Genomic DNA, 14,612 nt, shown 5'->3' with positions numbered 1-14,612 from the left:
ACTTATTGTGGGAAGCTTGTGGAAGGCTACCCGAAACGTTTGACCCAAGTTAAGCAATTTAAAGGCAATGCTACCAAATACTAATTGAGTGTATGTAAACTTCTGACCCTCTGGGAATGAGATGAAAGAAATGAAGCTGAAATAAATCATTCTCTTTTCTATTATTCTGACATTTGACATTCTTAAAATAAAGTGGTGATCCTAACTGACCTAAAACAGGGAATTTTTCCTGGGATTAAATGTCAGAAATTGTGAAAAACTGAGTATAAATGTATTTGGCTAAGGTGTATGTAAACTTCCGACTTCAACTGTATGTATTGGGTTTATATAGTCAATGAAGGCTACTCACTCAGACATGATATTCTAAGTTTGTGGCATGTACTCTACCGTAATTGTTTTTGTTTAAGCCATATATACAGTATAAGCCTAATGTGTAGTCACCCAGACCTGATGTTCCATCGGCATTGTTAGCGATCCAAAGAGAAGGAGAGTCTTTTTTTGCCATCGGGGAATGGTTAGGGTTTATTTACACCGACGGTACTGAGTGCTCGGATGAGTCAACGTCACTGAAGCAGATATTAATCTAGGACAGAGTGTGATGGGAGCGTGTCTGATTAAGTACCATTAACTCAGAGCGCGGTGGTCATAGTTGCTGGTGCTATGCAGAGAAGATAGCACGTCGAATTAGTTGACCAAAAGAGGACACTATGCCAGAGTAATCTCGGCCTACAGTCCATCAGTTAAAGATAATGCCTCTCTCTCCATGAGATCTCGCAATGCTACAGTGCTTCATGGGGTGCCATTGAAAAATTATGGATATATGATGTTATTTGGTGCATTTTTCGCTGAGTGAAAACAGATTGTGTTAATATGAAGAATCAATATTCTTCCACAGGGCATGGTTATTTTTATGTTCCACGGGATTAGTGCCAATAAAGACAGAAATAAGATCTTCAGAACCTGTATGATTGTTTTCTCTCCTCAGAATGAAAATAGATTGATTGAGTCTGCCAAAATGTCTAGCCCAGATAACAACGGGTTACATAATGTTAACTAGTGAGGAGCCACCCCACAGAGAGGAAGAGAGAAGTTTGAAGACGCCATGTTTAAAATGGAGTACATCTAAAATGTGACACCATGTCTCAGGGGAACAACAGTGGGTCGGTGGGTAGTGTTTACTCGACCAACAGAGAACTCATTCTATTAATAAGCAGTCTGTCCAACCTTCAGTTTCTGATAGATCTCTAAAGGATTGCATCATGACATCTGTCTCAATATCCATATGATACCACTTATATTGACATTTTAGTCATTTAGCAGACGCTCTCATCCAGAGTGATTTACAGTAGCATAAGGGTTAAGTGCCTTGCTCAAGGGCATAGACAGAGTTTCCAGCGACCTTTCAATTATTGGCCCAATGGTTTTAACAACTAATATTTCTAATTTGGTGTGTATTCTATGCGGTGTGCTAGTAGGAACTTTAGACTTTGTCTACTCTCCTCCAGATTCCAATACATCGTTATTGGATTATATGGGACTATAGGATTATCGTATCTCTCCTTTCTAATAATTGGTGTCATCATACCTTTGTCATCATAGAGCAATGAGCATAGGAAATATTTTGTGTGTTGGATTCCATTAGCTTTGGTATCCAATATCCATACACATACAGTTTCACAGCTGTCAGCTAGGATTTACAGTTACAATTAGTGTAAAAAATATATACATATTATTTTTATCGTTAGCCAACACAGGAATGCAATGGCTCCCTTGGACTAATCCAATACCATCACTATAGTACATATCAGAAAAGAAAAATGTGAGACATTTCAAACATTTTCATTGTCTTGTTTTCAACAATTGTTTTCACAGATTCTCCAAGAATCCACACATTCTGAGTTTCTGGAATGTAGACTTCAGCCACAATGACACTTGTTTAATGACACTGGTTTCTTGACGTACTCGTTGAATTATTGACACATTTTGTTTGAAGGGACATCTTCACAATTTTCTGCGAAAGGAATTGCTATTTTTAGGCTATATATCTGGGAGGCTCACTCCGTGTCCAAGGCAACAGGGCTACTCGTAGCAGAAGCCACAGCCAGCCATACACAACATGCAAAAGTTCAAAGCTCTCTACAAGCAAGCTGCCCATTGTTGGCCAACCTTTTACACTGACCTTTTGGTCCCTCTCTCAATGTAAGCCTTTCTAAAAAATAAAAAATAAATAAAAAAAAGTTTGGCTTGACAATGACAGCAATGGAGTTGGCAAGATCGAACAGATCTGGGACCAGGCTAAATAAACAATGTAGAATAGAAATGTGTGTGGAAGCAAGTGTAATGAATCATACACAAGGCTGTGAGTACTTCTAATGGGTTGATATTGTGGATTCACAGATTGTGGCATTGTACTGTAATGCTGTAAGTCCTTGGAGCATCTTTTTTTCCCTCACTTGACCTTTCATAATGTGGCATTTGATATGCTCATTTTAGTGCCTGCTGTTGGACTCTAAATTCATGAGGGGCACTTAGTGTTTGCCTGGATGTCGAGCTGTGGGAGTAATTCTTAGCCTTGTAACGACGGACAGAGAGGCCAAGACACATTCATAAGTTACATGTTTAATTTGAACCCACGTTCATCGTGGTAAGACTGTTGCTTTGCCTTTTTCTCGTCTTGTAGCGTCAGTCATTAAAAGCGTGGGTGTGAGCTTTCGTAACGATTTCCATAATAGTTAATGACACAGAACGAGTAAAGAGGGTGTGTTTTTTTCCATCCCTACATTGATAAGCTGTTTGAGCACAGCGTGTATTTTAGAACCAAATATGAATCGCCAGAGTGATGATTTGAACAGTAGTAATCATATCCCATTCATATCCCGCTGCTTATGGCCCTCATCTGAGGAAGATAATAAGGCTTTTTCTAAATTCTTTACATTTAGTGTAGAGATGGAATAGACTCCAGGGTAGACTTAATTTGGAAAACGTAGTCCCCTACAGGCGTGTTAAATGGCTAGGGGGCAGTATTTTCACGGCTGGATAAAAAACGTACCCGATTTAATCTGATTATTAGTCCTGCCCAGAAACTAGAATATGCATATAATTATTAGCTTTGGAGAGAAAACACTCCACAGTTTCTGAAACTGTTTGAATGGTGTCTGTGAGTATAACAGAGCTCCTATGGCAGGCAAAAACCTGAGATGCTTCTTTTCAGGAAGTACCCTGTTTGAACATTTCTTGCCCTTGTTGATTCTCTCTATCTATTACAAGGGATCTCTGCTGTTACGTGACACTTCGCACGTCTCCAATGAAGTCTCAGAGCCCGGGAAAAACAGGAATGACGTAATTCAAAGCCCTGGCTGAAGCACACGAGAGCAAAAGCTGAGTGGTCACTCAATGGACTAAGCCTTACGCTCGCGACCCGCCCCGCCCCCGGCTTTCGGTTTTTCCCTCAGTATACAGACAGGCAGATTCCCGGTCGGAATATTATCGCTTCTCTACGAGATAAATTGCATAAAAATTGGTTTTAAACAGCGGTTGACATGCTTCGAAGTACGGTAATGGAATATTTAGAATTTTTTTGTCAAATTCTGCGTCATGCTCGTGGCTGAGATTTAGCGTTGGGATAGTGTCTAGAATGCACGAACAAAACGTCGTTGATGGAACATAACGATGGATTATTTGGGACCAAACCTACATTTGTTATTGAAGTAGAAGTCCTGGCAGTGTATTCTGACGAAGAACAAGCAAGGTAAGAACATTTTTCTTATAGGAAATGTGATTTTGGTGAAGGCTAAACTCTTTGGGTGTCTAAATAGCTAGCCCTGTGATGCCGGGCTATGTACTTAGATTATTGCAAAATGTGCTTCATCCGAAAAGCTATTTTAAAATCGGACATATCGAGTGCATAGAGGAGTTCTGTATCTATAATTCTTAAAATAATTGTTATGCTTTTTGTGAACGTTTATCGTGAGTAATTTAGTAAAATCACCGGAAGTGTTCGGTGGGAATGCTAGTTCTGAACGTCACATGCTAATGTAAAAAGCTGGTTTTTGATATAAATATGAACTTGATTGAACAGACATGCATGTATTGTATAACATAATGTCCTAGGTGTGTCATCTGATGAAGATCATAAAAGGTTAGTGCTGCATTTAGCTATGGTTTGGGTTTATGTGACATGATATGCTAGCTTGAAAAATGGGTGTCTGATTATTTCTGGCTGGGTACTCTGCTGACATAATCTAATGTTTTGCTTTCGCTGTAAAGCCTTTTTGAAATCGGACAGTGTGGTTAGATAAAGGAGAGTCTTGTCTTTAAATAGCTGTAAAATAGTCATATGTTTGAAAAATGGAAGTTTTCGGATTTTAGAGGAGTTTGTATTTCGCGCCCCGCCCATCATTGGATATTGGAGCAGACGTTCCGCTAGCGGAACGTGTAGATGTAAGAGGTTTTAAGACCTTAATTAGAGACCTAGGCTACTCGCGATGAGTGCACATGCCTGGATTGATTAGCTCTTCCCTAATGTGCGCATTTTGTACTAGGATCCTAGGGACGTCCAACTCTGACATCACCGCTTTGATGTTGAAATGTTAAATGGTTAAGGTAAGGGTTAGGGTTAGGGTAATGCTAGGGGTTAAGGTTAGGGTAGGGACGTCCCAAGGATTCCGGATAGCACTAACCCTTGCAAAAGAGACTTGGATCTCAGTGCGACTTCGCCGTGTACATAAAGGTTAAATAAATAAAACGTAACCCTGATTTCCTGTCTGATGACATAGTAGCCTACTGTACACACCCTCGTGATGTAAAGGAAGCCAGGTTTAACAATGGTTTAGGAATCAAATCATTTTCGTGTGTTAACAATTTTTTCAAGACTATGAAATGTCATTGCCGTCTTAAGGTTGTAACGAATTTACTGAAGTGAAACTAATTGTGATGCTTCTGAGGACAATATCTATTCATATTTATACAGTTTATTAACCTTCATCTTACATTTAAAGGGTATTACAGGACTACACAGAGGCTGTTAGAGGGGGAGAGAGCGGAATAAATGCATACTTGGTATTTGGGTTTTTTAGATTTCCTTAGAGATGAATCACTGATTTCATATCACATTCATCTTCATAACTTGCTAGTGAGAAATTCATGGGTGAAATAACATAGTCAAATGTTATATCAGCATTATTAATTCAAATGTAGTCATCAGTAGTTAAATGATCTACCTTATCTGTGATACTAGCTTGTCTGATCAAGCCGTTTAACTTTATTTTTTCATACATTAATGTATGCCTTTTAGCAGATGCTGTTATCCAAAGCAACTTGCAGTCATGCATGCATACGTTTTTCTTAGGGTTGCCCCAGCGGGAATCAAACCCATAAACCTGTGCTATGCGCTATGCTCCACCAACTGAGCCAAACAGGACCTTATATATTACAGTGGCTATTTTCTGTGAGGCTTGAGGAATAGACTCTTTAGCTGACGTGTTGTTTGATTGACTGTTCCTTTACTCCTTAAGGTCATGGTAACAGCTACAGTCGGGCTGCTCCCATCACACTCTAATTAGTGCTGTATTAAAGTCAGGTCCCATGTGCCTGTAAAAGTTTCCAAAAAGGTCACCCGTCAGAATCAAAATGCGGTTTCTGGGGGACGTCAACATAAGGGATTAGGAAAAGAGAAATGCTTCTATTTTTTAGCACTTTTAAATGTTAAGGCAATTTATAATTTATGCTTGTCTTATCATATAATCATTTATGGTATGTTTTGTCTAAGAGAATAATGGTCTTGTCTCGTCCTGTTCGGGTAGACCATCAACACAGCCGATCCGCAGCTTCTCTCAATTAAAAGAAAATGAACATCTTAAAGTTAAATATATAGCATGACTGTGGATTGTAGATCATTTTTTTCTGCCAGAGTTGGGACCAAAATGTATCATGAAAGATGTAATAATATATGAAATATGTATAATATATGTAGGTTAAAGGTCAGTTTCTTCTGTTTTGTTACAGGAATATGAAATTGACATCATTTTTGCACAGACGTGGATCGACAGCCGTCTGCAATACAACAGCACTATGAAGATCCTGACTCTCAACAGCAACATGGTGGGAATGATCTGGGTCCCTGACACCATCTTCAGAAACTCCAAGAACGCAGACTCGCATTGGATTACGATGCCCAATCAGCTTCTGCGGATTTGGAATGATGGGAAGATATTATACACGCTGAGGTAAAAATCAATGGCTTTTCTTTATCAGATATCACAGACATTGTTGATTTGAACAGCCGACTATCGTTCCATCTTTGTTCAGAATTTACAACTCAGCAAACATTGGGTTTTCCCTTTCAAGGAAAGATAAATAGACAATATAAATGAAAACAGTGTCATTACTACCCGTCTTTGTACTGAAGATCACATCTAGAATATTCTAACTTCCTCAGAACTCAGGTGGAGTTCAACACAGTGTAAGAAGGTGGCACAAACACACTGACATCTGTGCCACATACTGATGCTACACCAATAACCAAAAATAAAAATCTGTCTATTCTACGATAAGACTAACATTGTTTTGTATCTTTCATCGCTGCTCTGCTAAGTGGGTTAGCACACTTGGTACATTCGCGTTGCACACTGTGGTACACTGTCTTCGGGAGATCATGCTTTTTAGGGCGTAAATGTCATCCTTTCAGTCCTTTTTAGCTAAGTTTTCAACCGTGGATTCACCTCCGCTGAGAAAAAGAGAGACATCACCCTGCTGTTTGCATAACTGACTGAGGTATTCCCTTGGCAACAGGCAAAGCGCAGGACAAAGGAAAAGAATGTGTGGGCAGGTTAATTATTGTCAGGACTGACCTGGCTGGCTCCACAAGGTGGAATCATACAAGATCCGACATTATCAGCCATTCTCAGTGAGCTTTATCGGTTAGTGTATTATCTTTGAGCATTATTGTTTAGCATTATACAGTACATGGGCATTATCACTGAACATTATTGTTGAGCATTATCAAAGAGCATTGTTAGTTAGCATCATATAATGCCCAATAATGTCTATACACACACCATCATATACATATACATTTATATTTTGGACTCTGACATTGCTCATTCTAATATTTCTATATTTCTTCATTCATTCCTTTCCTTTTTTTTTAGATGTGTGTATTGTTAGGTATTACTGCACTGTTGGAGTTAGGAACATGCGCGTTTTGCTACACCCACAACATCTGCCAAATATGTGTACGTGACCAATAAAATGTGATTTGTTTTATCGGTGATGCCTATTGTTGAGCATTATAATTGAGCATTGTCAGTGAGCAATATCAGTTTGCATTATCAGTGAGCCTTTTCAGTAAGCATTCAGTTAGCATTATTCATCAGCGTTATCACTGAGCAGATCTATAAATCTTCTTGAGTGGCATCCTGGTCTGATTAAAACAATGGAGCGAATCTAAGCTCCCATTAATTCCTCTTCACTGTGAACTTCAGTCAAGCCAACGTAAACAAGAGTGACATTTTATCAGGGAGACAGAGGAAGAGGAGGAGGAGGAGGAGAAGAAGAGAACGAAAAGAGGAGACGAATAGGGTGAAATTCGGTCCGATGACCTACATAACTCCGGGACGAGAGCATTTCTAAATCCGTTCATTTTTCTTAACTAGTCTGTCGGAGTTTGTTACTCAAGGAAAATACCAATTTGCAGGGCTCACCAGACTCGGAGGCGACCAGCCGGCCGGCTGACCCACAATCTCCAGCCCCCTGGCACTGGCAGTCATGTCAGGATAATAGGTGGCCCATTAGGTCTCTCACAGGCATGCAACAAGGTGCCAGTTTGTTAACCCCGCAATCACTCATTCTTTTCACACCAACAGAAAAATGGAAACAGCATAGCAGCGAAATTCAGCATTATGGCTATCTGTCTCTTTCTCAGCATGTGCAGCATGTGAGAACAACATCAAGAGCCAGGCTTCCCTTATTTCACACCCTATGCTGTCTTCATCAATAAATGACACGTCCACATCACCAGTGGTGTATGTGTTTAGCGCAGCGGCGGCGGTGGTGGTGGTTGTTGTTGTAGCACTGCTCTCTCCGAGCAGAGGTGAACTATATGTGAGAAACGATGGCAATGCTCACTCACGGCCTCTCTCTGACTCGTGCTGTAGGTTGACCATCAATGCCGAGTGCCAGCTGCAGCTTCACAACTTCCCTATGGATGAGCACTCCTGTCCCCTGGTCTTCTCTAGCTGTGAGTATTGTACGGCTAGGCAAAAATGTCACCCGTTCATATGTCATATATTTTGTATAAACATATCAAAAAAAAGAAATTAGGAAATCATATATTTAATATATGAACAATACATCAGGAAACATCATATTTCATGTAGATGTATGAAAAATACATGAGAAGAAGTCATATATTTCATTTAAATTGAATAATTGGCACCGCAACATACAATTTAAGAAAGTAATCTAGGGTAACACAATGGAGCTTGAAAGCGTATTTCTGTTGTGATCCTTTTGAAGGGGGAAGGGGGGCGTGGGGGTGCAGGAAGGTTAGGCAGCAATGGTAGTGGCAACAAACAATGACAGACAAAATTGTTCTTTCATAAATTGAGAAAATTAGTACAGTTCCATTTCCTACTAAATATCTCTGGACAGGTATATCTCCCTTGTCCCACATACTCCTAATATATACAACAATCAATGTCTTATATATGCACAAGACAATCACAGTATGATACACAATGGACACCATAGTATCCCGGGCATTTTCTTCTCCCCCACGTACTGTAGTCTCCCAACTCACTTTTATATAAACGATGGAGGTACCTGCAATGAACGCCATTGGTCACTACAGGTCCATTGTACTAGATCTAAATGGTACCGTGTGTATTCTGTCACAGTAGGAGGTCGATGCACATAAAACTGTTTTGAGTAGGAGGCTTGTTGGGCAGATTCTCTGAAAGGTATATAGGTGTGTAGCCTGGAAGAGAAGGATTGTCTGCAGCTTTTCATGAGAATGCGTGAGTCACCAATGTGAAAGCTTGATGCAAAGCTACTCTGTACCTCTATACCGTTCTTTAAAGCCACATTGAAAACCAGGCTTTCTGGGCCGTCCATTAACAACACAACAACAGCACGTCACCTGCAATAAAATGGGACAAAATTCAGTTCAGGCAGAATGGCAAGGGAACATAGAGCATTATTGTTAAGTGAAATAGAACACTGAATTTCTACCCTTATTAAGGGTTGGTGGGAACAGGATGTGAAAGCCATGCACGCTGGAGCTAATGGATTTCCAGCTGTTTCCCAGATAAAGACCTTGATCTTACTTCTATTCAGTCTACAATAAATCACCCGCCCCCCCGTGTAGGTATGCCCCCTCCATTTCCCCACCCTTCCAATGCAACACCACTGCTTCTCCACCCACAGCCAATGTACATCCATACAGTAAGTCATCCTCAAGTGTCACCTTCGGAAAATAGTCCTATCATATTATTATGGTTTGAATGTTTTTTTGTTGTTGTAAGTAAACATCTTGGTCTGATTGCCCAGACACAGATGGAGCGTAGTCCTGGGTTAAAAAGCATGCTCAATAGAAAATAGGCTTAATCTCTGTCCTGGAAACAGGGGGTCTGAAGAGTTAACTTAAGCAAAACGGGAAAACTCAATCCATTCCTCCACACCACCCACCCACTGGCGCAACAGAGCCAACAGACACATCCTCGCTGTTGGATATTTTCACTTACCCCAGGGAAAAGAACATTGGACATGTGGCGTGCTGTGTTCCCATGGCGATAATGACTGCAGGTAGCCTAGCGGTTAGAGCGTTGGGCCAGCAATCGAAAGTTGCTGGTTTGAATACCCGAGCCGACAAAGTGAACGATCTGCCGATGTGTCCTTGAGCAAAGCACATCATTTGTTCTAAGGGCACTGTACTGCTATGGCTGAACCTGTAAAACAACACATTTCACTCACAGGAGTTTGGTGGCATCTTAATTGGGGAGGACAGGCTCGTGGTAATGGCTGGAGCAGAATGAGTGGAATGGTATCAAAACACATGGTTTCTATGTCTTTGATGCCATTCATGCTGTTCCAGCCATTATTATGAGCAGTCCTCCCCTCAGTAGCCTTCACTGATTTCACTGCACCTTTTATTAGTTAATCAAAGTGGACTTTCTCACCTTTCAGATCTTTAAAGGGATAGTTAAAGTTACAGTTACCCTGTAAGCAGCCTAGAAATGACAGCAATCCATGCTTTGGTTTACCTTTCCTGGCACTGTTTCCAAATGCTCATGTTTTAACATTTGTGGCACAAATCCAATTCAAATCACGGGACCGATATAACACTTTTTTGTACATCGTCCAAATCATCCCAAAGTATCTTAAATGTATTGTGAAGCTCAACAAAGTCACGTGTAGATGATTTGAACATGAGTCGCGAAAAATGCTAATATCGGTCCCATGACTTGAAAGGGATTTGTGCCACAAACGCTAAAACGTTAGCATTAGGAAACAGTGCCAGGGAAACTAAACCAAAGCATGGATTGATATCATACCTTGTCCATATACTGCTTACAGGGTAAGGAAACCAATGTAATTGTGTAATTTGGGAGGAAGTGCATCGTGCCTCAATCTAACGAAAAAAAAGAGAATCCCACATAAGAGATGAGTAATTTCTGTCGATTGAAGTGTTTATATATACGACCAAACCTAGAGCACAGTGGATATAGGCTGCTATACAAGGATTCATAGACATCTGTCCCTTTTACATTCTCTTTGCTTTGACCCGAGCTATTATCTGTGCAGAGGAGGAGAGAGGAGTTTGGCTGGGCTGTCTACCAAGGCTCGTTTCTATGTAACCTTACAGTACAGAGTGGGATATGTCAATAACTGACCAGTGAAGAGTCAATCCTACCTGTGCACTGACTGTTCTCCTATCATCTTCATTTTTATTTTATTTTATTTCACCTTTATTTAACCAGGAAGGCTAGTTGAGAACAAGTTCTCATTTACAACTGCGACCTGGCCAAGATAAAGCAAAGCAGTGTGACACAGACAGAAACATAGAGTTACACATGGACTAAGCAATAAACAAGTCAATAACACAGTAGAAAAAAAGAAAGTCTATATACAGTGTGTGCAAAAGGCATGAGGAGGTAGGCAATAAATAGGCCATAGGAGCGAATAATTAACCAATCTAGCATTATTAACACTGGAGTGATAAATGAGCATATGATGATATGCAAGTAGAGATACTGGTGTGCAAAAGAGCAGAAAAGTAAATAAAAACAGTATGGGGATGAGGTAGGTAGATTGGGTGGGCAATTTACAGATGGACTATGTACAGCTGCAGCTATCGATTAGCTGCTCAGATAGCTGATGTTTAAAGTTGGTGAGGGAAATAAAAGTCTCCAACTTCAGCGATTTTTGCAATTCGTTCCAGTCACTGGCAGCAGAAAACTGGAAGGAAAGGCGGCCAAATGAGGTGTTGGCTTTGGGGATGATCAGTGAGATATACCTGCTGGAACGTGTGCTACAGGTGGGTGTTGTTATCGTGACCAGTGAGCTGAGATAAGGCGGAGCTTTACCTAGCATAATGGAGATGGGAGAGTATGTGGTTTCAATTGTGTATTGGGTATAGTTGTTGTGGGCATTTTAAAGAGTGTGCACAGACACTCCCATATATAGCGTGTCTGACCCATAGGTGTAAAAGTTCAGTCACCTGCCAACATGGCGTTTATGTTTATTGCCTGCACCATGGAGTAAATAGCCTAAACTTGCCTTTCCGCCTCCTCGTTATTGGATTGTACTTTCACTATGTCACGGACATACAGTGAGGGAAAAAAGTATTTGATCCCCTGCTGATTTTGTACATTTGCCCACTGACAAAGAAATGATCAGTCTATAATTTTAATGGTAGGTTTATTTGAACAGTGAGAGACAGAATAACAACCCAAAAAATCCAGAAAAACGCATGTCAAAAATGTTATAAATTGATTTGCATTTTAATGAGGGAAATAAGTATTTGACCCCTCTGCAAAACATGACTTAGTACTTGGTGGAAAAACCCTTGTTGGCAATCACAGAGTTCAGACGTTTCTTGTAGTTGGCCACCAGGTTTGCACACATCTCAGGAGGGATTTTGTCCCACTCCTCTTTGCAGATCTTCTCCAAGTCATTAAGGTTTCGAGGCTGACGTTTGGCAACTCGAACCTTCAGCTCCCTCCACAGATGGGATTAAGGTCTGGAGACTGGCTAGGCCACTCCAGGACCTTAATGTGCTTCTTCTTGAGCCCACTCCTTTGTTGCCTTGGCCGTGTGTTTTGGGTCATTGTCATGCTGGAATACCCATCCATGACCCATTTTCAATGCCCTGGCTGAGGGAAGGAGGTTCTCACCCAAGATTTGACGGTACATGGCCCCGTCCATCGTCCCTTTGATGCGGTGAAGTTGTCCTGTCCCCTTAGCAGAAAAACACCCCCAAAGCATAATGTTTCCACCTCCGTGTTTGACGGTGGGGATGGTGTTCTTGGGGTCATAGGCAGCATTCCTCCTCCTCCAAACACGGCGAGTTGAGTTGATGCCAAAGAGCTCCATTTTGGTCTCATCTGACCACAACACTTTCACCCAGTTGTCCTCTGAATCATTCAGATGGTCATTGGCAAACTTCAGACGGGCATGTATATGTGCTTTCTTGAGCAGGGGGACCTTGTGGGCGCTGCAGGATTTCAGTCCTTCACAGCGTAGTGTGTTACCAATTGTTTTCTTGGTGACTATGGTCCCAGCTGCCTTGAGATCATTGACAAGATCCTCCCGTGTAGTTCTGTGCTGATTCCTCACCGTTCTCATGATCATTGCAACTCCACGAGGTGAGATCTTGCATGGAGCCCCAGGCCAAGGGAGATTGACAGTTCTTTTGTGTTTTTTCCATTTGCAAATAATCGCACCAACTGTTGTCACCTTCTCACCAAGCTGCTTGGCGATGGTCTTGTAGCCCATTCCAGTCTTGTGTAGGTCTACAATCTTGTCCCTGACATCCTTGGAGAGCTCTTTGGTCTTGGCCATGGTGGAGAGTTTGAATCAGATTGATTGATTGCTTCTGTGGACAGGTGTCTTTTATACAGGTAACAAACTGAGATTAGGAGCACTCCCTTAAAGAGTGTGCTCCTAATCTCAGCTCGTTACCTGTAAAAAAGACACCTGGGAGCCAGAAATCTTTCTGATTGAGAGGGGGTCAAATACTTATTTCCCTCATTAAAATGCAAATCAATTTCTAACATTTTTGACATGTGTTTTTCTGGATTTTTTTGTTGTTATTCTGTCTCTCACTGTTCAAATAAACCTACCGTTAAAATTATAGACTGATCATTTCTTTGTCAGTGGGCAAACGTACAAAATCAGCAGGGGATCAAATACTTTTTTCCCTCACTGTAGTACTGAACACGAGGTGGATCCGAACTAGAATGTTTGTAGAGGATTCGTGAGTAAACATAAAATGGGCTCCCGAGTGGCGCAGCGGTCTAAGGCACTGCATGTCAGTGTTAGAGGCGTCACTACAGACTCTGGTTTGATTCCAGGCTGTATCACAACCGGCTGTAATTGGGAGTCTCGTAGGGGGGTGCATAATTGGCCCAGCGTTGTCCGGGTTAGAGTTTGGCCGGGGTAGGCCGTCATTGTAAATAAGAATTTGTTCTTAACTGACTTGCCTAGCTGAATAAAGGATAAATAAAAGTGGATTTTCCTTTTCTGAGGTGATCATGGCTTTTTATGGGAAGATTAAGGAGTTTATTGATGAAATGCATAGCTCTTGGAAGGAGTATGTTGAAAGGCTGGAATGTTTTTTTGTTGCTAATGACATTGAAAATGACAAAAATATTTGCACTGTGCTGCTCTGTGTGTGCGGAACGGTGACGTATTCTACACTGAACAAAAATGCATCATATATACAAAGTATATATTTGAGCCACACCCGTTGCTGACAGGAGTATAACATTGAGCACACAGCCATGCAATCTCCATAGACAAACATTGGCAGTAGAATGGCCCGTACTGAAGAGCTCTGTTACTTTCAACATGGCAATGTCATAGGATGCCACCTTTCCAACAAGTCAGTTCGTCAAATTTCTGCCCTGCTAGAGCTGCTGTAAGAACTGTAAGAGCTGTTATTGTGAAATGGAATAGTCTAGGATCAACAATGGCTCAGCCGCAAAAGAGTAGGCCACACAAGCTCACAGAACGGGACCGGCGAGTGCTGAAGCGTGTAGTGCATAAAAATCTTTGGTTGCAACACTCACTACTGAGTTCCAAACTGCCTCTGGAAGCAACCTCAGCACCAGAACTGTTTGTCAGGAGCTTCATGAAATGGGTTTCCATGTCCGAGCAGCTGCACACAAGCCCAAGATCAACATGCACAATGCCAAGTGTCGGCTGGAGTGGTGTAAAGCTCGCCACCATTGGACTCTGGAGTGATTAATCACGCTTCACCATCTGGCATTCCGACGGATGAATCTGGGTTTGATTGATGCCAAGAGAACAGTTTGAGGAATGCCCTTTCCTGTTTCAGCATGACAATGCCCCCATGCACAAAGTGAGGTCCATACAGAAAGGGTTTGTCGAAA

The 14,612-nt window shown here is 41.3% G+C and overlaps 1 protein-coding gene across 1 annotated transcript in view; it reads left to right on the top strand.

The window, feature by feature from the left end:
• The window catches only part of LOC115196076 (gamma-aminobutyric acid receptor subunit gamma-3), a 44,415-nt gene that overhangs the window by 14,115 nt on the left and 15,688 nt on the right, over nt 1-14,612 (top strand). Inside the window, exons 4-5 of the mRNA XM_029756596.1 lie at nt 6,004-6,224; nt 8,154-8,236. Coding sequence (XP_029612456.1) covers nt 6,004-6,224; nt 8,154-8,236 — 304 coding nt within the window. The remainder of the gene's footprint in view (nt 1-6,003; nt 6,225-8,153; nt 8,237-14,612) is intronic.

Source organism: Salmo trutta, chromosome 6, assembly GCF_901001165.1.
Source record: "Salmo trutta chromosome 6, fSalTru1.1, whole genome shotgun sequence".
Lineage (NCBI taxonomy): Eukaryota > Metazoa > Chordata > Actinopteri > Salmoniformes > Salmonidae > Salmo > Salmo trutta.
The sequence above is the reverse complement of the archived record's forward strand: the minus strand, read 5'-3'. Positions and strand labels throughout refer to the sequence as shown.